Consider the following 23,910-nt stretch of genomic DNA (forward strand, 5'->3'; position numbering starts at 1 on the left):
CCACCGTTGTGCAGTCTCTATGAAATTATATATTTAAAATAGGCACTATCCTTATAAATAAACTGCATAGTTGCAATCTAAACAACAACATTTTTAACAAAAAACCCTCAAAAGTACAATATGTTGTCCAACAGCAGTAATATTTGTCAAATTGGAGTGTCCTCTGCTATATGTGGGTGGAGTAATACACAAGGGTGAATATATATATATATATATATATACGCACACACACACACACAAGTTCTGTCTTGTTCTTGAGTCTGATTGGCTGATAACTGTGCACTATTCTGCAAATAACAGCACACGTCCAGCCTCTTCACCCTTGTGTATTACTCCACCCACATATAGCAGAGGACACTCCAATTTGACAAATATTACTGCTGTTGGACAACATATTGTACTTTTGAGGGTTTTTTGTTAAAAATGTTGTTGTTTAGATTGCAACTATGCAGTTTATTTATAAGGATAGTGCCTATTTTAAATATATAATTTCATAGAGACTGCACAACGGTGGCCATTTACTTGTAGCAACTCTACTGCCCAACACTGCCATTAAGTATGACCTTTGCCTCAATAAACTCCTAATTTGCTACATTTTAACAGTTATTAAGTTAGTAGTGTGTTTAAGTATTGGGTAGAACAAGGTTATGCAAAACGTGTGCGTGTGCGTTATAAATACTAATAAACAGCCGCTATCATAATAATAGGCAGGTAATACGTTTTGTTTTTATGTATGTGTTTGCATTTATATATACATAATAACTATACATAAACACACACACACACACACACACACACACACACACACACACACACACACACTAACACACACACACACTCACACACAAAGAAAAAAAATACATTAAATAGATGTGATAGATTGCGATTAATACTATTTTATAAACTCTTAGCATTCAATAGCTTAGAGAACACAATTTAAAGGGATAGTTCACCCCAAAATAAAAATTGACTCACTTGTCAAGTGGTTTCAAGCCTGTTTGAGTTTTTTCACTCTGTTGAACACACAACAGTAAGCTGACGTCTACAGTAGGAAAAACAATAATATGTAAGTCAAAAGTATACAGTTTTCCAACATTTTTCAAAATATATTCCTTTGGTGTTTAATGGAAGAAAGAAACTTAAAGGTTTGAAACAAGTTACCAGTGAGTAAACGATGACAGAATTTTAATTTTTGAGTGAACTCAACTCTTTTTTGACTGAAATGTAACTTTGTAATGCAGTTTATATGTTCTGTAGTAATACTTTCAGGTAAAACAATACAAACATACTTCTTCATCCCATCCAAACAGGGTGCCAGGGAGTCCATAGCAGAGCATAAGCCTCTGATAGCCCGGCTGATCATGCTGGCGCAGCGTTTATCAGACCTGAATGCGGTTCAGGGACAGGAGTTCTGCCAAAAAGCCAGAGACACTGAAGAGCAGCACCTGGCCATCAGAGAGCGGGTTCGAGAAGCAGCTGCAGTGCTGGAGGAGTCACTACCGCGCTACACACAGGTAATACAGAGAACCTGATGCTAAATCATTCCTGGTGCTTACTGGAGAATTCAGCTAATCAGCTTCAGAGGGTAGTTGTCAAGCACTAATTTTCAATGTTTCCTCTAATATAGAAATAGGTGGTTATTGAGGGTCATTTTAGCCTTCACAGTCGTTGTTTTGGTGTATTTAATATTTCAGTTTTAAGGCAATCAGAAACTCAGCCTTTTGCTCTAAAAAGACAGTTCACTACATTATAATGCACACTTATACACACTGTTCACATTAGCAGCTCTGATTTACAAAAAGAAACTCTTATAAAATTAATTCCTTCATTTTCTTTTCGGCTTAGTCCCTTTATTAATCTGGGGTCACCACAGCGGAATGAACCGCCAACTTATCCAGCATAAGTTTTACGCAGTGGATGCCCTTCCAGCTGCAACCCACCACTGGGAAACATCCATACACTCTCACTCACACACATACACTACAGCCAGTTAAGCTTATTCAATTCACCTGTACTGCATGATTTGGACTGTGGGGAAAATCAGGGAGAACATGCAAACTCCACACAGAAATGCCAACTGACCCAGCCGAGGCTTGTACCAGGCAACTTTCTTGCTGTGAGGCGATTGTGCTACCCACTGCGCCACCATGACGCCCCACTTATAAAATAGTATTAGTTAATAATATTTATTGTGGGTGAAGCAGTGGCGCAGTAGGTAGTGCTGTCGCCTCACAGCAAGAAGGTCGCTGGTTCGAGCCTAGGCTCAGTAGGCGTTTCTTTGTGGAGTTTGTATGTTCTCCCTGCGTTCGCGTGGGTTTCCTCCGGGTGCTCCGGTTTCCCCCACAGTCCAAAGACATGCGGTACAGGTGAATTGGGTGGGCTAAATTGTCCGTAGTCTATGAGTGTGTGTGTGGATGTTTCCCAGAGATGGGTTGTGGCTGGAAGGGCATCCGCTGCGTAAAAACATGCTGGATAAGTTGGTGGTTCATCCCACTGTGGCGACCCCGGATTAATAAAGGGACTAAGCCGACAAGAAAATGAATGAATGAATGAATGAATATTTATTGTTCCACTACAATTCTTTCTGTAGTATGCAAGTTTAAATACTATAAAAGTCTACTAGCTCACTGTAGAAACCTGCAAAGTGTACTACAGTATTTAATACAGTTTATCAGTTCATTACAGTTAACACAATAATATGCTGCATAAGATGTAATCAATTTGAACTGAACAGAAACGCAAGTATTGAGATTTTTTGGGACAACTTAATTGTTTCATGTCCAATCCACTTAAATTTGTCAAGTTAATTTATTCGATTTGGGTTGTAATGGCCTGAAAGAATTGCATGGAACCCTGCATTAGTGTGAGCTCACTCTGTATGTTTCTCTATGTCCACATCAGCTGAATGAGAGAATGACTGTGATTGGAGAAAGACTGGAGCATCTGTGCAGTCACCTGCAGGCCTTGTCGGCTCTTCAAGGCCTCACGCCACGCATTCAGGAGCAGCTGCAGGACAACAAACACACACTGACAGAGCTCTCCAAACTGGACCTGGACCTCAGCAGTGTGCAAACACAGGCTCAGGAGCTCCTGTCCAGTGCAGGGGCTGTTGGAGGCACTTCCATTGGCACAGGTACATTTCAAGCATTGAAACTGGATCAATATACACAAAATGTATAGTTTACTGTAAACTGAATCCATCAGTACCTGGATGGGAGACCACATGGGAAAGCTAGGTCGCTGCCGGAAGTGGCGTTAGGGAGGTTAGGGAGGTGCCCAACCTGCGGTCTGTGTGGGTCCTAACACCTCAGTATGGTGATGGAGACTCTATACTGCTCAGTGAGTGCCGTCTCTCGGATGAGACATTAAACCGAGGTTCTGACTCTCTGTGGTCATTAAAAATCTCAGGATGTTCTTCGTAAAAGAGTAGGAGTTTCACCCTGGCATCCTGGCCAAATTTGCCCACTGGCCTCTGTCCATCATGGCCTCCTAACCATCCCCATATCATAATTGGCTTCATCACTCTGTCTTGTCTCGACCAATCAGCTGGTGTGTGGTGTGCAGTCTGGCACAAAATGGCTGCCGTCACGTCATCCAGGTGGATGCTGCCCACTGGTGGTGGATGAGGAGATTACCCTCTATGTGTAAAGCGATTTGAGTGCCTAGAAAAGCGCTATATAAATGTAAGGAATTATTATTATAATTATAATATAATAAAATAATGCAATAATATAATAAAATAATGTAAAACGCTTTAATGTGATTAGGAGCATTTGATTCTGTTGTTTAACTTATTGTTAAAAGCAAAGTTTACAAAAATTAAGTTGACATTTTCCACCATTATGTGCTTTAGCCCAAGATGTTAGCCTCAAACCAGACACCACATGGCATTTTAAAACACACTTTTAGGTATTTTTATCATAGTTTTGTATTTAAAAAATGAATTACAAATATTACAATATCAAAGTTGACACGTAATCAATCGACTATTGGTGTATCCTAAACATTTTGCACATATTAATGTGAGAAAAATAATGACATGCCTTAATCCTTCCAGAGTTTCCCTCCTGAGGAAGTGACTTCACTTGGAGCAAGTCACATGCTTTTTTATCAATTTATCGACCATTTAATACACACTATTTACAAAGTATGGTCTATCAATGATTGTGATAATAAGTTTGGTGGTTACAGGGGTGAAGATCCAAATGTAGCTTTATTTAGAAACGTCAGGCAGGCAAGGTTGAAACAGGGACAGACAGAAGCATACTGTAGGTAATCCAGAGAATGGTCGATATGGTCGAGGCAGGCGACAAAACAAACAGAAACAATGAAACAAACAAGAGTCAAAACACAGTAGCCAATCCAAGAAAACGCTTATATAATGCTCACTTACAGAAAACAAGATTCAGCCAAGAAATGTGTGTGTGCTGTGTTTATAGTCCAGGTAATTAGTCTTCACAAGCATCACATGTGAGTGAGTGATCAGGGGTCATCTGGAACTGGTGTGTGTGTGAGGTGCATGATGAGAAATGTGGTTCAGTTCAGTGGCAGATGTGTGGTTGAATGAATGATAAATTTTTTCCAACTAACTGCAAAGCCTAGATCGCTGGTGATCGTAACAGTAATCATCTTCCAATTCCAGCTATTCAAGAGCGAGTCTGCTGTCTAACAAGCCGCTGGGAGGAGGCTCAAAAACAGGCTCGGGAGAGGGAGAAGTGGCTGCTCAATCTGCTGGATCTGGCAGTGAGATTCTGGAACGACGTGAGCGACGTCACAGCTGGTCTGAATGACGCTCAACAAGCCGTTCTGGACCTCAACTCCAATCGATCAGATTCAGAAACCATTCGGCAGAGCTTGGAGACCATGCAGGTAGAGAATAAAAAGATGATAATGTTGTCACTGTTTTACCATGCTGGTTCAATTTGATTCAAGATAATTTAGTGGGTTTTGAGGGCAAAAAAACTTAAGTTGGCTGACCAGTGTACAACCCCAAATCCAAAAAGATTGGGACAGTATGGACAAAGCAAATCAATAAAAAAAAGGGTGATTTCTAAATTTACTTTGACTTGTGTTTCGTTGCAGACTATACAACAAACATTATTTAAGTTCATTCATCATTTTTTTTCATTGTTTTTTTTTTTTTTTTTTTTTCAAAATAAACATGCAAACCAATTTTGGTTCTTTAAACACATTTAAAAAAAAGTTGGAACAGTAGAGCATTTACTAATTTGTAATGTTGCCATTCCTTTTCACAACACTTAAAGATGTTTAGAGACCGAAGACACCAATTAATGAAATGTTTTAGCTGTAACTTTGTCTCATTCTTCCTGCAAACAAGTCTTAAGGTGGGCAAATGTATGGGGTGTCCGTTGTTGCTTTTTGCATTTCAAATTGTGCCACGCATTCTCTATTGGAGACAGGTTGGGACTGCAGGCAGGCCTTTTAGAATTTAGAAATCACTACTTTCTATTTTTTTTTTTTTTTTGAGTTGTCCCAACTTTTTCTGATTTGAGGTTGTAATACATCCAATTCTGATGACTAGCTTCCAAAAGGTATTTTAAGGGTTAGTTCACCCACAAATGAAAGTTCTGTTATTAATGACTCACCATCATGTCCTTCCAACCCCCTGAGATCATTTTCAGAACACAAATGAAAATATTGTAGATGAAACCTGAGAGCTCCCTTATCCTCCACAGAAAGCAAGGTTCCCTAGATGCTCAAAGTCCGGAAAAGAAATTCAAAGAATTGTTAAAAACATAATAATCTGACTTTAGCGATTCAACTGTCATCATACGAAGCTCCAAGAACTCTTTTGTGCACCAAAGACAAACTGTAAAGACAAATTTGTTTGCCTATTTCTTTTCTTCCTCATCAGGTCCTTGGGTTGTGCTTTAACTATGGGCTGTCTGAAGTATTACCAACACAGGCTCATTATGGATGCGTACCCTTGTCTAGATTTCTGGAGAGCGCAAAAAAATGTTGCCAGAGGTACGTCTGGCCACTTTTTCATCTGTAAAACGAATGCTGCTGGGCGTTATGACTCCACCGAAGGCCATTCTGTGCTTTTTCGCTATACTACTGACCGCTTACCTTCATGTGGACGCTTTTCTGGTGTTACCAGTTTGCCCAGTAGCTTGCCATGTAAGCCGATGGACTTGGGATGCAGAGCGGAGTTGACCGTGACGACAGGGGTTTGAGTATGGCAAAAAACGGAAACCAGGAAAAACTAAAAGCAAAAAAAATGAAAAGAAAGAAAATAAACAACAGACTGAAAACATGGTGAAATCACGTGGCTACAACAACTTTTCTTTTTCTAGATTGCATTTGAAAACACTATTGTTTGTGTTATGGACGGGGGTGGGTGGGTCAGTCGGTCAGTCATTAAGTCGACAGCAAGCTGGCCTTGGTAGCGGAAGTGTATATTGCGCCCTCTGGTGGATTTATGTGAGAAGAAACACGCAAGAGAAATTTGAGATCATCAAAAAGCATACACAGCAGCCTCTGGTTGATTTGCAAAGACAAAAACTGCAAGGAGATGTACCTGCGGTTACGTATTTCTCTGATCCCAGAAATTTAGACTCATGTAGGTACATATCCGTAATGAGTCTGGGTTGTGTTTTGCTATTATAGTTAGCAGCCCAACACACAAGTGCCATATTTCCCGTAGTAAAACTGCATCCTGATTTGATATGGAAGACATTGGCAATGGTGACTTTTTTCAAGTGTTCTTGGAGCTTCTTATAACTACAGTTGAACCACTGAAGTCACATGCAATGTTTTGAAAATGCTTTTGGTTCCTTTTCTGTATATTATGTAACACTTGCTATCTATGGAGGATGAGGGAGCTCTCAGATCTCATCTAAAATATCTTGTGTTCTGAAGAGGAATGAAGGTCTCAGGGGTTTGGAATGACATGAGGGTGAGGAATTAACAACAGAATTTACATTTTTGTGTGAACTATCCCTTTTAAGGATGTTTCCTCATTGGCCTTTTCTCCCCCTATTTATTTCCTCAGACACTCAGGGAGGACATTGATTCTCTACAAGGTGACCTGGAAACACTGGCAATTCTGGGAATGGAACTTATGTCAGCTTGTGGTGACACTGACAAACCAGAGGTCACCAAGTGTTTGGATGAGGTTTGTGTTTGAAGCTACAACACTGATAAAAATGGTTCATTGGATTTACAATTTTTTTACTGTAAGTTGTTGCAAACAATTAAAATGGGCTGAAATTAAACAAACAAATTAAGTTGACCATTACAAAATTTAAATTGTTTGTTTAAATTCAGCCCATATAAATTGTTTGCAACCACTTACCTTGTCCCAAGAGCCAGCTTCTGTGCCTGATGATCCGGTTGTCATGGTCCTAACCTTCGACCACCACCCATTCTGCAATGCACCAGCCCCTTATGGCTCCCCCTTCAGGTAGTGGGCCTGCAGGAGTATGGTGCCATTTTGCTCCTTCGGGCTATCCTGGCCGGGTTCCATGGAAAAAAACTCGGCCACCAGGTGCTCGCATACAAGCCCCAATCCCAGGCCTGGCTACAGGGTGGGGCCCCAGCTACGCCATACCATGAGATTTCACGGTCCTCGAAGTTATTTTACTCATGAGGTTTTTTTAACCACACTTAGTCTGGCCTGTCACCCAAGACCATTTTGACTTGGGAGACCCTACCAGGGGCATTAGCCCTAGACAACATAGAAGATCTATCTTAGAATCACTCAGGCACTCAAACCCCCCACCACGATAAGATGGCGGTTCATGGAGGAGTTGTTCACGAGTGAGGGCAAGATGGAACATGAGATTGACAGGCAGATTGGTGCGGTAGCAGCAGTCATGCGGTTGATGCACCAGTTTGTTGTAAAGAAGGAGCTGAGCTGAAAGACAAAGCTCTCGATTTACTGGTCAATACGTTTCTACTCTCCCCTATGGTCGTGAGCTCTGGGTCATGACCGAAAGGTCAAGATCTTAGATACAAGTGGCCAAAATGAGTTTCCTTCGCAGGGTGACAGGGCGGGCCCTTATAGACAGCATGAGGAGCTTTGCTACCCTGGAGGAGCCTGTAGTAGAGTGGCTGCTCCTCCACATTGAGAGAAGTCAGTTTAGGTGGCTCAGGCATCTGTTAATGAATGGGGATGCCCCCTGGACGCCTACCTAGGGAGGTGTTTCAGACATGTCCCACCGGGAGGAGGCCTCGGGAAATGTGTCCCGGCTGGCCTGGGAACGCCTCGGGTTCCCCCCGGAGGAGCTGGAAGAAGTGTCTGGGGAGAGGGAAGTCTGAGGTTCTCTCCTAAGACTGCTGCCCCTGTGACTTGGCCCCGGAAAAGTGCAAATAATAATGAATAAATGAATGAATGAACCCCTTACCTTAGAAAATCCAACGAATCATTTCTTTTAGTGAATTACAGTTATAAATACTCTGAAATTGCTTTAAAATATACAGTTTGTATATTTTAAATATATAATTGTTCAAATTTCAGGACCCAGTAGTTTGTGTTTTTCTCCACAGCTTTATGGCACATGGAACAATCTCAGTAAGATTTGGACAGAGTGCAACAGTAAACTAGAAGAATGTTTACAAATGGCCCTTCATTATCAGGACAGCATGCAGGTGAGTTAGCCATGCTCTCCATTCCTATCAGCCCATTTTTAATGAATATAACTTGTGCTTCATCCTAATTTGCATGCTATCTATCCTAAAGTGTATTCAAAAATCAAATTTGTGTGTCCCTAATGTTAGTATGTTAAAAAATATATCTTTAAAGGGGTCCAGAAATAAGAAATAAAAATTTTCTAGATCTTTTGAAATGTGTAAACCTGTAGTACTACTACAAAAACATTCATTTAATTTTAAAACTCAAAACTTTGTGGTTCCTCTAGAACCAGCTTATATTGAAGCCAGCCTGACAATATGACAGGTTTTAAAATGTTTTACTCTGTTATGAAAGAGGGTGGATAGGCTCCGCCTCCTCAGCACATCAACACACTCTTCCACTTCACTATCTGTTTGGTCATGTTAATAAGCAAAACTGTTCGCTAATCAGAGCAGTGGGCGTTTACTTGTGAGTCTACAACAGGCAACGGCCATTCAAACAGCATTCTGATGATGAGGTTCAAAAAAATCACAAAAGTTGTCTTTTATAACTAAATCAAAATGTTTTTTATGTTATTATTTTGATAGTAAGTGGACATCAGAGAGCTGTTCAATATTAAGAACTAGAGTAGTTTATCACCTCTTTAAAGTTTCCCAGATCTAATATTGTCCAAAACACATTGCGCATTGGACATGAATTTGATTAGAACCACAAACACGGGTATTAAGTGTTAACAAACGACAAACATGGTTGAACAAACTAATGTTTAAGGGGATAAGCTTAGGTAAATATGTTTAAAGGACTGTTAGTTGATTTCTAACCTAATGGAAAATATATGTTTTTATGTTTTCCATGTTATACTTTATCTGCAAGAGTATTGTGAACCTTTCTTAAGATGTGTTGTTTTTGTTAACTGAATGTCTCATTTTGCAAACACCTGAGGAGATTTCTCTGCATGAAAGTTCTGCGATAGTAGGATATTAATGATAAAATAAATAGTGTGACAAGATTGACAGAGCACGTAACTAGACTGTCCCTTAATAGAGAAGTAGTACGTCCCAAAGCATGCATACTCTTGTTACACACTAAGTAAGCAAACTGGGATGCACTAATAGTCACAAAGAATGATCTGCTCAACACCATTTTTTTTCTTCCGGTGGTGGTAGGTCTCAGTCTACAGTTGTAGTATTCTAGTATTCGTGTCTTCTTGTGGTTGTATTGGCCAATTTCCCACCAGTTGGCAGGGCTTTGGATTCCCCTTTGAGAGAGGCCAAAGCATGCCACTGGTCATTTGGATGAAAGTTTCAGTGATTTTTTTTGTTGGTTGTGCATGAGAAAAAAAAGACTATTGTAGGGCAGTGCGGATGAAAAAAACAAGTGCACTATAATACACTATTTAGTACACTTCTATAGTATACATAAAGTGTTCTATTTTTGAGTGTTCTATTTAAAGTGTTCTATTTTAATTTTGCAACTAATTTTGTAATTAAAATATTAAAAGTTAATTGTGCAAATTAGTGTATTTATATTAAGTGTACTTAAGTAGCGCATTTAGGAAAACATACCTGTAACTCTTAAATGACATATTTTAAATAAAATCAGTTTCATTTAATCTTATGATAAGTGTATTTTTTTGGAGCAACTTACAATTCAGTGCAATGTACTAAAAGTATTAGAATATATTAGAGATATTTAATATTAGAGCTATTTAATATACTTTTCAAATTGCACTTATGCACTAATTTATAAATTTATTTAACTTAATGGATTTCTAGAGTATTTATAGCTTTTATTTGAGTATTTTTAAGGATTTTTTACCTGGTTAGTCAAGAGAACAGTATTAAACAGTAAAGAAAATGAATGAATGAGTGATATTCTCTTGTTAGGGACTCTTCCAGTGGCTGAAGTCTGCTGAGTTGAAATCCACAGAGGAGTTTTCAGTGGGATCTGACCTGGGATCAGTTAAAGAGCAGCTGTGTGACCTGAAGGTGAGACAATGTACAATGTACAGAGAAATTATTTAAACATTTTTACTTTTTTAAATATTTCCCAAGTGAGATTTTTTTCCAACACATTTTTAAACATAAATGTTTTAAGAGCAAATTTAAAATAACTAATAACTAAATTCTGTTGTCTTTGTCATGACGACAGTACATAATATTTTACTAGATGCTTTGCAAGACACTAGTATTCAGCTAAAAGTTGTTGTGCATCCGGAAAGTATACATAGCGCTTCAATTTTTTATTTTGTTTTGAAATTGTTGCAAATTTATAGAAAATAAATAATCTGAAAAATCACATGTACAGAAGTAAGCTCAGGTACATTCTATTTCCACTGATCCTTCTTGAGATGTTTCTGCAGCTTCATTGGAGTTCACCTGTGGTAAATTCAGTTGATTGGACATGATTTGAAGAGGCATACACCTGTCTATATAAGGTCCCACGGTTGACAGTGCACGTCAAAGCACAAACCAAGCATGAAGACAAAGGAATTGTCTGTAGACCGGGATTGTCTCGAGCTACAAGGCTGGGGAAGGTTACAGAAAAATTTCTGCTGCTCTGAAAGTTCCAATGAGCACAGCGCCCTCCATCATCCGTAAGATGTTTGGAACCACCAGGACTCTTCTTAGAGCTGGTCGACCATCTAAGCTGAGTGATTGGGGAAGAAGGGCCTTAGTCAGGGAGGTGATCAATAACCCGATGGTCACTCTGTCTGAGCTCCAGTGTTTTTCTGTGCAGAGAGGAGAACCTTACAGAAAGACAACCATCTGTGCAGCAATCCACCAATCAGGCCTGTGTGGTTGAGTGGTCAAACGGGAGCCAATTTACGCCTGGAATTTGCCAAAAGGCATCTGAAGGACCCTCAGACCATAAGAAACCAAATTCTCTGGTCTGATGAGACTAAAATTGAACTCTTTGGAGTGAATGCCAGGCGTTACGTTTGGAGAAAACCAGGCACCGCTCATCACCAGGCTAATACCATCCAGTGAAGCATGCAGATGGCAGCATTATGCTGTGGGGATGTTTTTCAGCAGCAGGAACTGGAAGACTAGTCAGGATAGAGGGAAAGATGAATGCAGCAATGTACAGAGACATCCTGAATGAAAACCTGCTTCAGAGTGCTCTTGACCTCAGACTTGGGCGACGGTTCCAACAGGACAATGACCCAAAGCACACCCCCAAAAATATCAATAGAGTGGCTTCACAACAACTCGGTGAATGTCCTTGAGTGGCCCAGCCAGAGCCCAGACCTAAATCCTATTGAATATTTCTGAAGAGATCTGAAAATGGCTGTACACCGTCGCTTCCCATTCAACCTGATAGAGCTTGAGAGGTACTGCAAAGAGGAATGGGCAGAAATTCCCAAAGACAGGAGTGCCAAGCATTTTTTTTAAGTGCTAAAGTTTTATCTTTGATATTGTTAAGGATTATTCAAGTATACTGTACAAGGTTTAATTCATGGTGTATTCAATTATTTCTGAAATTTAACAAAAATAAAAAATAAATGTTTTTTCATCACTTGGGAAATATTTGAATAAGACTAAAAAAATTCACAGCAGCGCTAATCATTTTAACCGTTCCTTGAAAAAAACCTAAATTGTCACAAACGAATGACAGATTTAAAGACGATCCTCTCCCCCTGTAAGGAATTTAAGCGAGAACTCTATCAGAAGAAGATCGAGATTGAGAGTTTAAACCATCGCTTCGTGTGTCGTCTTTCTCCGGGCACGGAGCGGCCGGGGTCCGTTTCTCCGCTGTGTGACTTTAGGCAGAGATGGGACAGCCTGGAGTCAGAGACTGTCAGTAAACAGGTAAGATCTCAGCTAACTGAATTAACATGTTGTTTGATTATAGCAGTATATGAAGAGCGCAGTGTGTGTGTGTGTGTGTGTGTTTCTGAGCAGCACCAGCTAGAGTGTGCGTTGCTGGGTTTGGGTCAGTTCCAGAACACCCTGGATGAGCTGCACACCTGGCTCTCGCACACCGCTGACCTGCTGCAGGCCTCGCAGCCAATCAGCATCGACCTGCAGACCTGTGAAATAGAGCTAGCCAAACACAAGGTAACACATGCTTTTAATCACACAGTTGAAGTCAGATCTATTAGCCCTCATCGTTAACATGCAATTATATAGCATATAGGTGATGTCTATGTTCATGCTTAATGAAGTGTCTGAAGTGTATTAAGTGTATGTATTGTCCTGGAAGTCCTCGATGGCTTGCGTCGGGTCATCTCTTCCTATGTGTTGTGCTTAAGGTCCAATAAAGAACAAAGAAAATAATTAGCATAGCTGCTGTTTATGTATTTGAACAAGAGATATTAAATGTCAATGTGAAATTGAAGTGCTATAAATGAAAATAAGAGACATATAAACAAACATAGCAACAAACATGTAAAGCATATATGTATTTCTAACAAAAGCTTTATAGGTAAGAAGCAAAATTTTATAATCAATACGGAGCTTAAGAGGCAGCCAGTGTAAGGAGGATAAAATTGGGGTGATATGGTCAAATTTTCTTGTTTTGGTAATCACTATAACAGATAGAGCATCACAGTAATCCAGTCTAAAAGTCATACAAGCATGAACTAGCTTTTTCTCATAGTATGCTTCATAACCTAGCAATATTTCTCAGATGAAATATCAAAAACAGTAATATAGCATTTCAAAGATGCCCATAGTATTGGCAGTTGAATGACGGTTGCTGTGTGTTTTTAGGTACTGAGGAATGACGTGATGTCTCATGTGCACACGGTGGACTCTCTGAACCGGGCCGGCAGGAGTCTGATGGAGTCTGGAGCGGGAGACACTTCGCATGTCCTGCAGACTCGCCTGGAGCAGCTGAATGAACGCTGGGAATTTGTGCGCTGTGAAACCGAGCGCAGGCAGCTCGAGCTGGAAAACAACCTCAGTCAGGTGAGCACGGAAATCAGCCTCAAAATGCGGAGATCTCAGTTAGAGAACAGCATGGAATTTGGACAATCTCAATATGACCACTTAGTCCTATTAGAAGTTATTTTAACAGCAGCGGAAAAAACAACCGTTTTTAAGAAATATTACATACATACAGTTGAAGTCAGAATTATTAGCCCACTTGTGATTTGTTTTTCAGATATTTCTTAAATGATGTTTAACAGAGCAAGGAATTTTTCATAGGGTTTCCTATTATATTTTTTCTTCTGGAGAAAGTCTTATTTGTTTTATTTCGGCTAGAATAAAAGCAGTTTTAATATTTTAAAATCTGTTTTAAGGTCAATATTATTAGCTCCCTTAAGCAATATTTGATTTTGATTGTCTACAGAACAAACTATCAATATACAACATTGACTTGCCTAATTACCCTAACTTGCCCAATTAACCTAGTTAAACCTTTAAATGTCACTTTAAGCTGGACAATCGTATCTTGAAAAATATGTAGTCAAATGTCATGTACTGTCATCAGGGCAAAGATAAATAAATGAGAAATTATTAGAAATTAGTTATTAAAACTATTATGTTTAGAAAAATCTCTCTGTTAAACATTGGGGAAAAATATACAGGGGGGCAAATAATTTTGATCTCACCTGTACTTATATTCTATATCACGTATATATATATATATATATATATATATATATATATATATATATATATATATATATATATATATATATATATATATATATATATATATATATATAATATTTTTTTTATTATATATAAAAAGATTTGAAAATTAACAAAAAATGCTTCTACACTTCCTGTTTCTTGTCCTACAATAGTTGTTCTTTAATCAAAGATAATCACTATATTTTCCACAAAATAAAGTTTTTAAAGTGCCATAATTATTAAGTAAAACATTATTCTATTTGCATAGTATAGACGCAACAAAAATTACTGCAATTTTTGAATGATTATTAACATTATTTCAGAAAACAAAAAATCAAGTTTTCAAAAAATTGAAGAGTTCAGATGCAAAAGGCGCTAAACGCCACTTCCGCCCAAAAGGAGTTAATAACATAAAGCGAATGCTTTAGGCACATAGTACACCATCAACAAATTGATTTGCTTCTAATCATCCAAATCGCAGCATCAGTGCATTCAGAAATAACAGTTTGTTGGCAAAAGCCGATAAACGCCACTTGCCTTTGACAGCAAAAGCCGCTATATCCCGAAAACCAGAATCAGAAGGTGTTTTTTTATTTAGTGAGAGTCAAAGAAAAGTCAGGGAATTTAACGTTTGGCTAAAAGTGATTCAAATATAACTATACTATCCTATGATCTCACTGAGTTGCTGTAGAATTGCAGTGAAACTCTGCCTTTCTGGCTGTATTTTAGGTTCAGGACGTGAGCATGGAGATCCAGGATCTTCTGCAGTGGCTGGAGCACACAGACCTCAGGCTGTCCTCCAGTAAGGCGGTATGGGGGATGCCGGATTCTTCAAGCGAGAGACTAAATGCTCACCTGGTGAGGATCAAGGTTTCAAACTCTTGTGTTTGTGAAACGTGCTCCTGGACTGAAGTCTGTGTGTTTGTGCTGCAGGAGCTGTGTAATGAGATGGACTCGAAAATGCACACCTACACAAACGTTCGCTCCGCCATCCACAGGATGCTGGAGGCCAGTGAAGTGGCCCGCGGCTCCAGCACTGAGCACAGCTTATGCATCCTGGAGCAGAAGTGGAGTGCCGTCTACGCTAAAATGCAGGAGCGAAAGGTGATGAGAGATTATTGTGCATGAATAAACGGCGATTAGTTGACTTTGCTTTTAAAATGTGAGTAAACCTGTTGCTTTTAAAGCGATTAGTTGACTTTACTAAAGTGAGTAAACCTGTTGCTTTTTAAAGCGATTAGTTGACTTTACAGAAGTGAGTAAACCTGTTGCTTTTAAAGCGATTAGTTGACTTTACAGAAGTGAGTAAACCTGTTGCTTTTAAAGCGATTAGTTGACTTTACAGAAGTGAGTAAACCTGTTGCTTTTAAAGCGATTAGTTGACTACTAAAATGAGTAAATCTGTTGCTTTTAAAGCGATTAGTTGACTTTACTTTAAAAAGTGAGTAAACCTGTTGCTTTTAAAGCAATTAGTTGACTTTACAGAAGTGAGTAAACCTGTTGCTTTTAAAGCGATTAGTTGACTTTACAGAAGTGAGTAAACCTGTTGCTTTTAAAACTATTAGTTGACTACTAAAATGAGTAAACCTGTTGCTTTTAAAGCGATTAGTTGACTTTAATAAAAAAATTAGTAAACCTGTTGCTTTCAAAGCGATTAGTTGACTACTAAAGTGAGTAAACCTGTTGCTTGTAAAGCGATTAGTTGACTTTACTAAAGCGAGTAAACCTGTTGCTTTTAAAGCGATTAGTTGACTTTACTGAAGTGAGTAAACCTGTTGCTTTTAAAGCGATTAGTTGGCTACTAAAATGAGTAAATCTGTTGCTTTTAAAGCGATTAGTTGACTTTACTTTAAAAATGAGTAAATCTGTTGCTTTTAAATCGATTAGTTGACTTTACTTTAAAAAGTGAGTAAACCTGTTGCTTTTAAAGCGATTAGTTGACTTTACTTTAAAAATGAGTAAACCTGTTGCTTTTAAAGCGATTAGTTGACTTTACAGAAGTGAGTAAACCTGTTGCTTTTAAAGCGATTAGTTGACTACTAAAATGAATAAACCTGTTGCTTTTAAAGCGATTAGTTGACTTTACTTTACAAAAGTGAGTAAACCTGTTGCTTTTCAAGCGATTAGTTGACTTTAATAAAAAAATTAGTAAACCTGTTGCTTTCAAAGCGATTAGTTGACAACTAAAGCGAGTAAACCTGTTGCTTGTAAAGCGATTAGTTGACTTTACTAAAGCGAGTAAACCTGTTGCTTTTAAAGCGATTAGTTGACTTTAATATAAAAAATAAGTAAACCTGTTGCTTTTAAAGCGATTAGTTGACTACTAAAGTAAGTAAACCTGTTGCTTTTAAAGTGCTTAAGTGATTAGTTGACTTTACTTAAGAATGTAAATATATTAGTATTAACTTAAAAACATTTTTACTTTTTCAGATTTTCTACACTAGTTTTTTGTTAGTTTTATTTTATTTTATTTTAATTTGATATTTATTGGCCAATATTTGATTGTTTTAAAGCTGTCAGCATATCAGCAATAACTGATACCATTAAATACTTTTTTCAAATTATTTATGGATTTATTGATTGTTTTAGGCAAAGTTAACTGAGGGTCTTGGCCTTGCGAAGGAGTTCAACAGTAACGTCCAGGACCTGCTGACTAAAATGGGCAAGTGTGAGGAAACAATAAACACACTGAGCGCTCCCAGCTTCATCCTGGACACCATCTGTTCACAGCTGCAGGAGCACAGGGTAGGGTGTGTGTGTGTGTGTGTGTGTGTGTCTATGTATGTGTGTGTGTGTATGTAGTACTGATCCGCCATATACATGGAATATGCAAGGTGTGTAGGCCCCCGCAAGTTACAGTAGGCCCCCACAAGTATGTGTTTGTGTGTGTGTAAATGCAGTACTGATCCCCTTATACATGGAATATGCAGGGTGTGTAGAGTACCGCAGGTTACAGAAGGCCCCTCCACGTGTATGTGTGTATGTATGTATGTGTGTGTGTGTGTGTATGTGTGTGTGTGTGTGTGTGTGTGTGTGTGTATTTGTGTATGTGAGTGCGAGAGTGTGTGTGTGTGTGTGTGTGTGTGTTTTTGCATATGTGTGTATGTTTGTGCACAACTGTGTGTGTTTGTGTCTGTGTATGTGTGTGCATGTGCTGCAGGTATTGTGGTGTTTGATTGTATGTGTGTATGTGTGTGTGTGTGTGTGTGTGTGTGTGTGTGTGTGTGTGTGAGAGAGAGAATTTGCGACTATGTGTACATGATTGTGTGCGTATCAGTGTGTGCGTGATATTGTTTGTCTATGAGTGTGTGTATTTGTGTATGTGAGTGCGAGAGTGTGTGTGTGTGTGTGTGTGTGTGTGTTTTTGCATATGTGTGTATGTTTGTGCACAACTGTGTGTGTTTGTGTCTGTTTATGTGTGTGCATGTGCTGCAGGTATTGTGTGTGATTGTATGTATGTGTGTGTCTGTGTGTGTGTGTGTGTGTGTGTGTGTGTGTGTGTGTCTGTGTGTGTGTGTTTATGCATATATGTGTATGTGTGGGTGACTGTGTGTTTGTTTATATGCATCTGGGAGTCTGTGTGGGTGTGTGTATGCATCTGCGACCGTGTGTGTATGTGTGTGTGAGTGATTATCTGGTGTTGTTTGCAGGTGCTGGTCAGTGAGGTTCAGTCTTACGGAGACAGGAAGTCGAGTGTGGAAGCTGCAGCCACACGTCTGTCTGAGCTCAGCAGGAAAGAGGACTGTGATGTCATACAGAACCTGATCATGACCATTCAGGACCGATTCAAAAAACTCCTGCAGCACACCACAGAGAGAGGGAAAACTCTGGAGGACGCAAAGAGACTCGCTAAACAGGTACTCGCTTCTCTTCTCATCTGCACAGAAAGCCCTCTGTGTCTCCTGGAAAATAAATCAGCTGTTCCGCTTTTGTCTTTTGCACAGTTCAGTGAATCGTGGCACTTACTGGTGGACTGGATGACGGAGGTGGAACAGACGCTGGACACACATAAAGAGATCGCTGTTTCACAGGAGGAGATCAAACAGCAGCTCACTGAACAGAAGGTTCTACATCCCTAATTCAACTCAATACCTAAACCCAAATATGTATATATTTTAAAATGTTATAAGTGAAGTTTAGTTTTAAACTAATTTCGAGAGGAGCATGTGCTCATGATTGACCCAGCTGGTCCACATTAACTAATTATGATCCTCCAATCAAAGGATCCTAAATCACTATATATATCCTCATTTCCTTCCTACAACTATCTTCTTCTGGAAAAAACCTCCCTCATCCCCTTCTTTCTCCTTTATCCAGAATGGGCGGCACGGTGGCCCAGTGACTAGCACTGTTGCCTCACAGCAAGAATACCAATGGTGTTGGATCCTCGCTGAGCCATCTGGTATTTCTGTGTGGAGTTTGCATGTTCTCCCCGTGTCCGCGTGGGTTTCCCCCGGGTTCCCCGGTTTCCTCCCACCATCCAAATGTGCTCTATATTATATATAAAACAAGCCTAAACCTTTTTTATAATGTCTTACTCTCAGGGAGTTCGCCTTGGCCTCAGCAGCGGGGGAGTTTGAGATAGACCTGAGCTCAATCTCCACTCGCCCTGCAAAAGGGGGGGAGCCCTGGGCTCGAGGATCCCTTGAGCTCAGGGCTCTCTCCCGGGACAGCATGCCAAACAAGCTATGTATAAATCATGAGCTAAGTGTGAACTCTTGAAATGTTCCTTTTTTAGCATGTGGTGCACAGAAGATTATTTAAGAAATGTTATAAAAATAATTAAACCACAAAATATATGTGGTGTTTTAACAAAAAATAGTAATTAATAATTATGTTTTATTCATAAGCCACTTTTCTCAGACCAAAAGTGCCACAAGAATGTAAAAGAGGACTATAAAAAATACAAGATATGATAAAATATAAAAACAACATATATTAAATAAACCTTAATCAACATCATATTCATAATAAGCTATTTCGAAGAGGTGTGTTTTCAACCATTTCTTGTCAGTACTTAGTAAGTTCTTCACAGTGGGTCATTTGTGTATTTACAGGACTTCCAGAAGCTCCTGCGCTCGAAGCGGCCCATGTATGAAGCATGTCTGAAGAGCGGCCGCTCGCTCCAGGAGAAAGCCCAGAGCCCTGCAGACACGCAGCAGCTGGAGAACATGGTGTCGGAGCTCAGAGACTCATGGGACACCATCAGCGGAAAGTCCAGCGAGAGGTTTGTCTGACGGAGGTTTTTCGATCCAAATGTACACTCAAAAATAGCTCCTAACTGATAAAATCCTCCTATCAATTTGCACGAGTAAAATTCATGTCAATTAGACTAATCTTATATCTAGTACAATTATCTAGTTATGCCAAGTTCAGACTGCATGATTTTCAAAGTAGTCGTGTCACAGATGTTTTCACACTGCGTGACTATCTGGGCTAGCGTTTCGTCGCCGCTTTGTTTACACTGCAAGATGGATCGGCGACCGGGACATTCACATTGCATGACTTTACTACAGGAAGAATTGCCGACAACTTCGTCCACACTACGTCTCACAGCCAAAAACACATCGTATATCTTTTGTTATTAACTACATAATGAGAAAGAAGCCTTTAATGGGGTAGAACATGTACATGTTTGCTCACCTGGGTTTGAAGGGAATTAGCCATTTCTCCTCGACGTTGATAATAAACTAATTTCTTTCTGTATGAAACGTCAAACAGACACGGTCCTGCTCCTGAGTCCTGTCAAACCTCCTCTAGTTTTTCCTCCATTTTAGTGGTCCAAATAAACCGAAAAAGAGCGCTTTTACCTTCTCCCCCAGCCTCCCACTGGCCTGCAGCAGGTGTACACACACGCACACACACACAAGTGAATGCTGCTCTCTCATTGGCTGTAGGCGATCGCTGATGTTATTTTCAGTCAAAACTCAATTCACACGGCATGATTTGAATCGCCGACAGCTCCAGATATTTAGCACGCCAAATATCTCACAGGCATCGGCGACTCATCGGCGATTCTCTCAGATCGAGTCTTTGAAAGTTCATACTGTGTGATTGTCACTCACGTGCACGAGCAGCGATTTGCCTGTGATTTCAGGCATTTGTCGGCAATTTCTCAAAACCTGTCGGCGAGCCAAAATCGGGGCTAAAATCACGCAGTCTGAACTAGACATTACTCTTATATCTAGTACCATTAACTTTTCAATCCCATTTAAAGTTTTCTTTTTCGATGTTTGCATCAGTTAGTCTTAAGGATATCTACAAGCTAGTGTGCTCCAAAATAGTGACAAAATTAGCATTTAGAAGACCATAAACCTGATATAAACAACCAAAAACATCCGTGTTTTTTTTCATCTCATACTTCTTTCTCATCAAAATTTCTGACCAATCAAATGCTTTCAAGTGTCTGACAAGCCCCACCCCTTCATGTCTTTTTCATTTGATGTGCTTGAGTTTGACCGCTCTCACTGGCAGAGCTGTGATAAAAACAAAATGCTACATGCAAAGAACATCTAAACTGCACACAGAAATGCCAACTGACCTGGGTCGTACCCGCAATCTTCTTGCTGTGAGGCGACAGTGCTTTATTAAAATGTCATTTTTGACCTCTCCTTCCACAGACAACACAAGTTGGAGGAGGCGCTGCTGTTTTCAGGCAGATTCACTGACGCTCTGCAGGCTCTCAGCGATTGGCTGTTCAGAGCTGAGCCACAGCTGGCTGAAGACGTGCCTGTCTGCGGAGAGAAAGACCTGGTCAACAACCTCATCGACAAACACAAGGTGGGCCTCAGCTGATATTCCTCCATGCACCACAAAAGACACTGAGGGGATCTAGACCCCCAATAATCAGTTAATGTAAAATTAGCCATGTATGCTTGGAATACGTTAACAAATACATATAGACGTGCTTAATCTAATGCACTTTAATGCATAGTGTCATATCACTCAGCTCTTACTGTGATTCCTCTAGGGTCAGAAGATGTCACAACAAAACTCAGGAGCGAAATTTGGTTACTCTGGTTGCTTATATTAGATATTTCACTCATTTCTTCTAGCTAGATAGATAGATAAATGGATGGATGAATGGATGGATGGATGGATGGATGGATGGACAGACGGATGGATCCCCTCCAAAGTTCATGGTAAGGTTATAGGGTATGCTGTAGTCCTGATCTTTTGGCTCTGGGTCTACAGGTGTTCCAGCGGGAGCTTGGGAAGCGGGCCAGTTGTATCCGCACACTGAAGCGCTCGGTGCGGGATCTGACGCGCAGCAGCACCGCCGATGCTCACTGGCTGCAGGAGCAGATGGAGGAGCTGGAGAGCCGCTGGGAGGCTGTGTGTAAACTCTCTGTGTCTAGACAGGCCCGACTCGAGGCCGCACTGCAGCAGGTACAGCACCAAACATTTTATATTTACATTTGTGCATTTGGGTGATACATTTATCCAGAGCACTGACATCACATTCAAAATACATTAGTGTTGTTTTCATGGATTAAAACTAAGAGAAATTTGGTAACACTCTATTTTGATGGTCCATTTGAGTATTAGTCAACTGTCTGCTTAATATCTGCTGAGCTGCTCCTTCAACAGACATTTAACTGACTATAAGAAATTTGCTAGTACATTTCAACTTAAACTAACCTTAACCCCAAACTAACAGTCTGCTTATAATCAAATGACAATTAGTTGTCATGTAGATGTAATGTCACTTAAATTCAACAAACGGACCATCAAAATAAAGTGTGACCAGAAATTTGTATTAATTATTTCATTAAGTAAATGGGGTAACACAATAATACAAGTGCCAGAGCATGGCATGGTGGAATATATTTGCTGCTATTAGATTTAGATAGTATTTATTTAAACTAAGAGAATAATTCAAGGTAAGTATAATTAGTGCTGGGCAAAAATTAATACCGATTCAACTCATCCAAAATGAAAGTTTGTTTTGACATTATATGTGTGTGTGTTGTGTATATTCATTATTTATATATAAATACACACATGAATGCATATGTTTAAGACATTTTTTATTAATATTAATATATTAACTATATATGTATATGATAAAAAATATACATGCATTTCAATATCTATGTAACACATTTCTTTAATTTCTATGTATGTGTGTGTATCACATAACAAATATATATTATATGATACAAAACAGTCTTTTATTTTGCATGCGATTAATCACTATTAATCATCAGCACTAGTATAAACGCAACAGCTTTTGCAAAGACGAGAAAGAAACTGAAGGCTGTATATATATATATATATAAATCACAAACCAAACAAGACACAGGTGAGCATAACCAGTTATAACAGAAGTCAATCAGTAGCTATGACAACAGATAAAACAAAGACAAAATGATAATACACAAAATAAGAGTCCTTGACTGAAACACAATGTCCATAACTGTAAGATTCCATATTTTAACAGTTCGTCACCTTGGAATTATAAGGTTCTATCTGCGTTCTGAATGATTTTGAGATATTAAGCTTTAAAGTTTTTGCATTCTGTATAGCACACAGTATGTGTGCAACATTTGTTTTTAAATAAAAAGTCTTAAAATGTAAACAACTTATAAAAACATCCCATAATGTAAGTAAGTTGTCATTTAATAAGAATATGTAAATAACTCAATTTTGACAAAAATGTCAGATAGAACCTTATAATTCTAAGGTGACGATCAAACTGCAAAGTTTCTAATCGGACCAAAAGAGCTAAAACGTTGCGTGTGAGTAAACTCTCCTCATATTGGTCAGAGTGTCAGGGTTTATTTTGCAGAGTCCTGCTCAGCTGTCAGGGGAGGTGGTGGTTTGGTGGTGTTTGACAAGGTGCGTGCGACGTGTCTGAAGAGCGAGGAGAGATGCGGTGGGGAGGGGTGAGAAGGGTGCGCGACGTATTTGAGGACCGGGAGAGAGACGCCAGATTACCGTGAGATTATCACTCATTTGCGAGCATCCGGGAGACTTCCGAAACTTAAAACTTTAAACTTAAAACACTGTGATATAACCGTTAAGCAAATTAAACATTAAATAACTTAATAACCAATCTTATCAAGGACAATAAATGTTAAACTATAAATATTATAAACTAAAAACATTGAACAGTGTGACCAAGTATTCAAAGTGATACTGAAATAGTGATTGAACGTGGGATCAGACACATTTGATGATTTCAGCATATTTGTGTTATTTTCAGGCGGAGGAGTTTGATGGTGTGGTCCACTCATTTCTGGATCAGCTGTCGGATGTGGAGCGGGTCCTGAAGTACGGAGTGCTGCCGGAGGAAGAAGAGGCTCTTCTGGCGTTTCGCACATGTCATCAAGTATGCTGGACATTAAAGGGATAGTTCACCCTAAAATAAACATTTGCTATAATTTTTTTAGCCCTCAGGCAGTTAAAGATGACTTTTGTCTTCAGTAGAACACAAAAAAAAATTTATAGCTGAATCTGTGATCGCTGATGATTTTCGTGATGATGTTTGTGAACCGCAGGAGTCGATGAGTTCATTGAACGCCCAGCAGGAGGCGCTGGAGAACATCCGCAGTCTGGGTGAGGAGATCTTGCGCTGCTGCCACCCGGACTCCGTCATCACCATCAAATCATGGATCAGCATCACCAACACTCGCTACGAGGAGGTCAGTTGAGTTAACAGGAGCATTACTAGGTTAATAAGTCAGCAGTAGTCACACTATTCACACATGAATAGACGCGTGAACA

General features: G+C 39.4%; 1 protein-coding gene across 3 annotated transcripts in view; it reads left to right on the plus strand.

The window, feature by feature from the left end:
• macf1b (microtubule actin crosslinking factor 1b) overlaps positions 1 to 23,910 on the plus strand; it is an 85,388-nt gene that overhangs the window by 46,733 nt on the left and 14,745 nt on the right. For all 3 annotated transcript variants that reach the window (XM_073925750.1, XM_073925749.1, XM_073925748.1), the window contains 19 exons: positions 1,311 to 1,514; positions 2,902 to 3,133; positions 4,643 to 4,869; positions 7,016 to 7,138; positions 8,512 to 8,613; positions 10,483 to 10,584; positions 12,244 to 12,408; positions 12,502 to 12,657; positions 13,312 to 13,509; positions 14,911 to 15,039; positions 15,115 to 15,285; positions 16,771 to 16,926; positions 17,832 to 18,038; positions 18,126 to 18,245; positions 19,239 to 19,408; positions 20,802 to 20,961; positions 21,376 to 21,570; positions 23,390 to 23,515; positions 23,685 to 23,828. In XM_073925750.1, coding sequence (XP_073781851.1) covers positions 1,311 to 1,514; positions 2,902 to 3,133; positions 4,643 to 4,869; positions 7,016 to 7,138; positions 8,512 to 8,613; positions 10,483 to 10,584; positions 12,244 to 12,408; positions 12,502 to 12,657; positions 13,312 to 13,509; positions 14,911 to 15,039; positions 15,115 to 15,285; positions 16,771 to 16,926; positions 17,832 to 18,038; positions 18,126 to 18,245; positions 19,239 to 19,408; positions 20,802 to 20,961; positions 21,376 to 21,570; positions 23,390 to 23,515; positions 23,685 to 23,828 — 3,087 coding nt within the window. The remainder of the gene's footprint in view (positions 1 to 1,310; positions 1,515 to 2,901; positions 3,134 to 4,642; positions 4,870 to 7,015; positions 7,139 to 8,511; positions 8,614 to 10,482; positions 10,585 to 12,243; positions 12,409 to 12,501; positions 12,658 to 13,311; positions 13,510 to 14,910; positions 15,040 to 15,114; positions 15,286 to 16,770; positions 16,927 to 17,831; positions 18,039 to 18,125; positions 18,246 to 19,238; positions 19,409 to 20,801; positions 20,962 to 21,375; positions 21,571 to 23,389; positions 23,516 to 23,684; positions 23,829 to 23,910) is intronic.

This window comes from Danio rerio, chromosome 16 (genome assembly GCF_049306965.1).
Source record: "Danio rerio strain Tuebingen ecotype United States chromosome 16, GRCz12tu, whole genome shotgun sequence".
In the NCBI taxonomy this organism is placed as follows: Eukaryota; Metazoa; Chordata; class Actinopteri; order Cypriniformes; family Danionidae; genus Danio; species Danio rerio.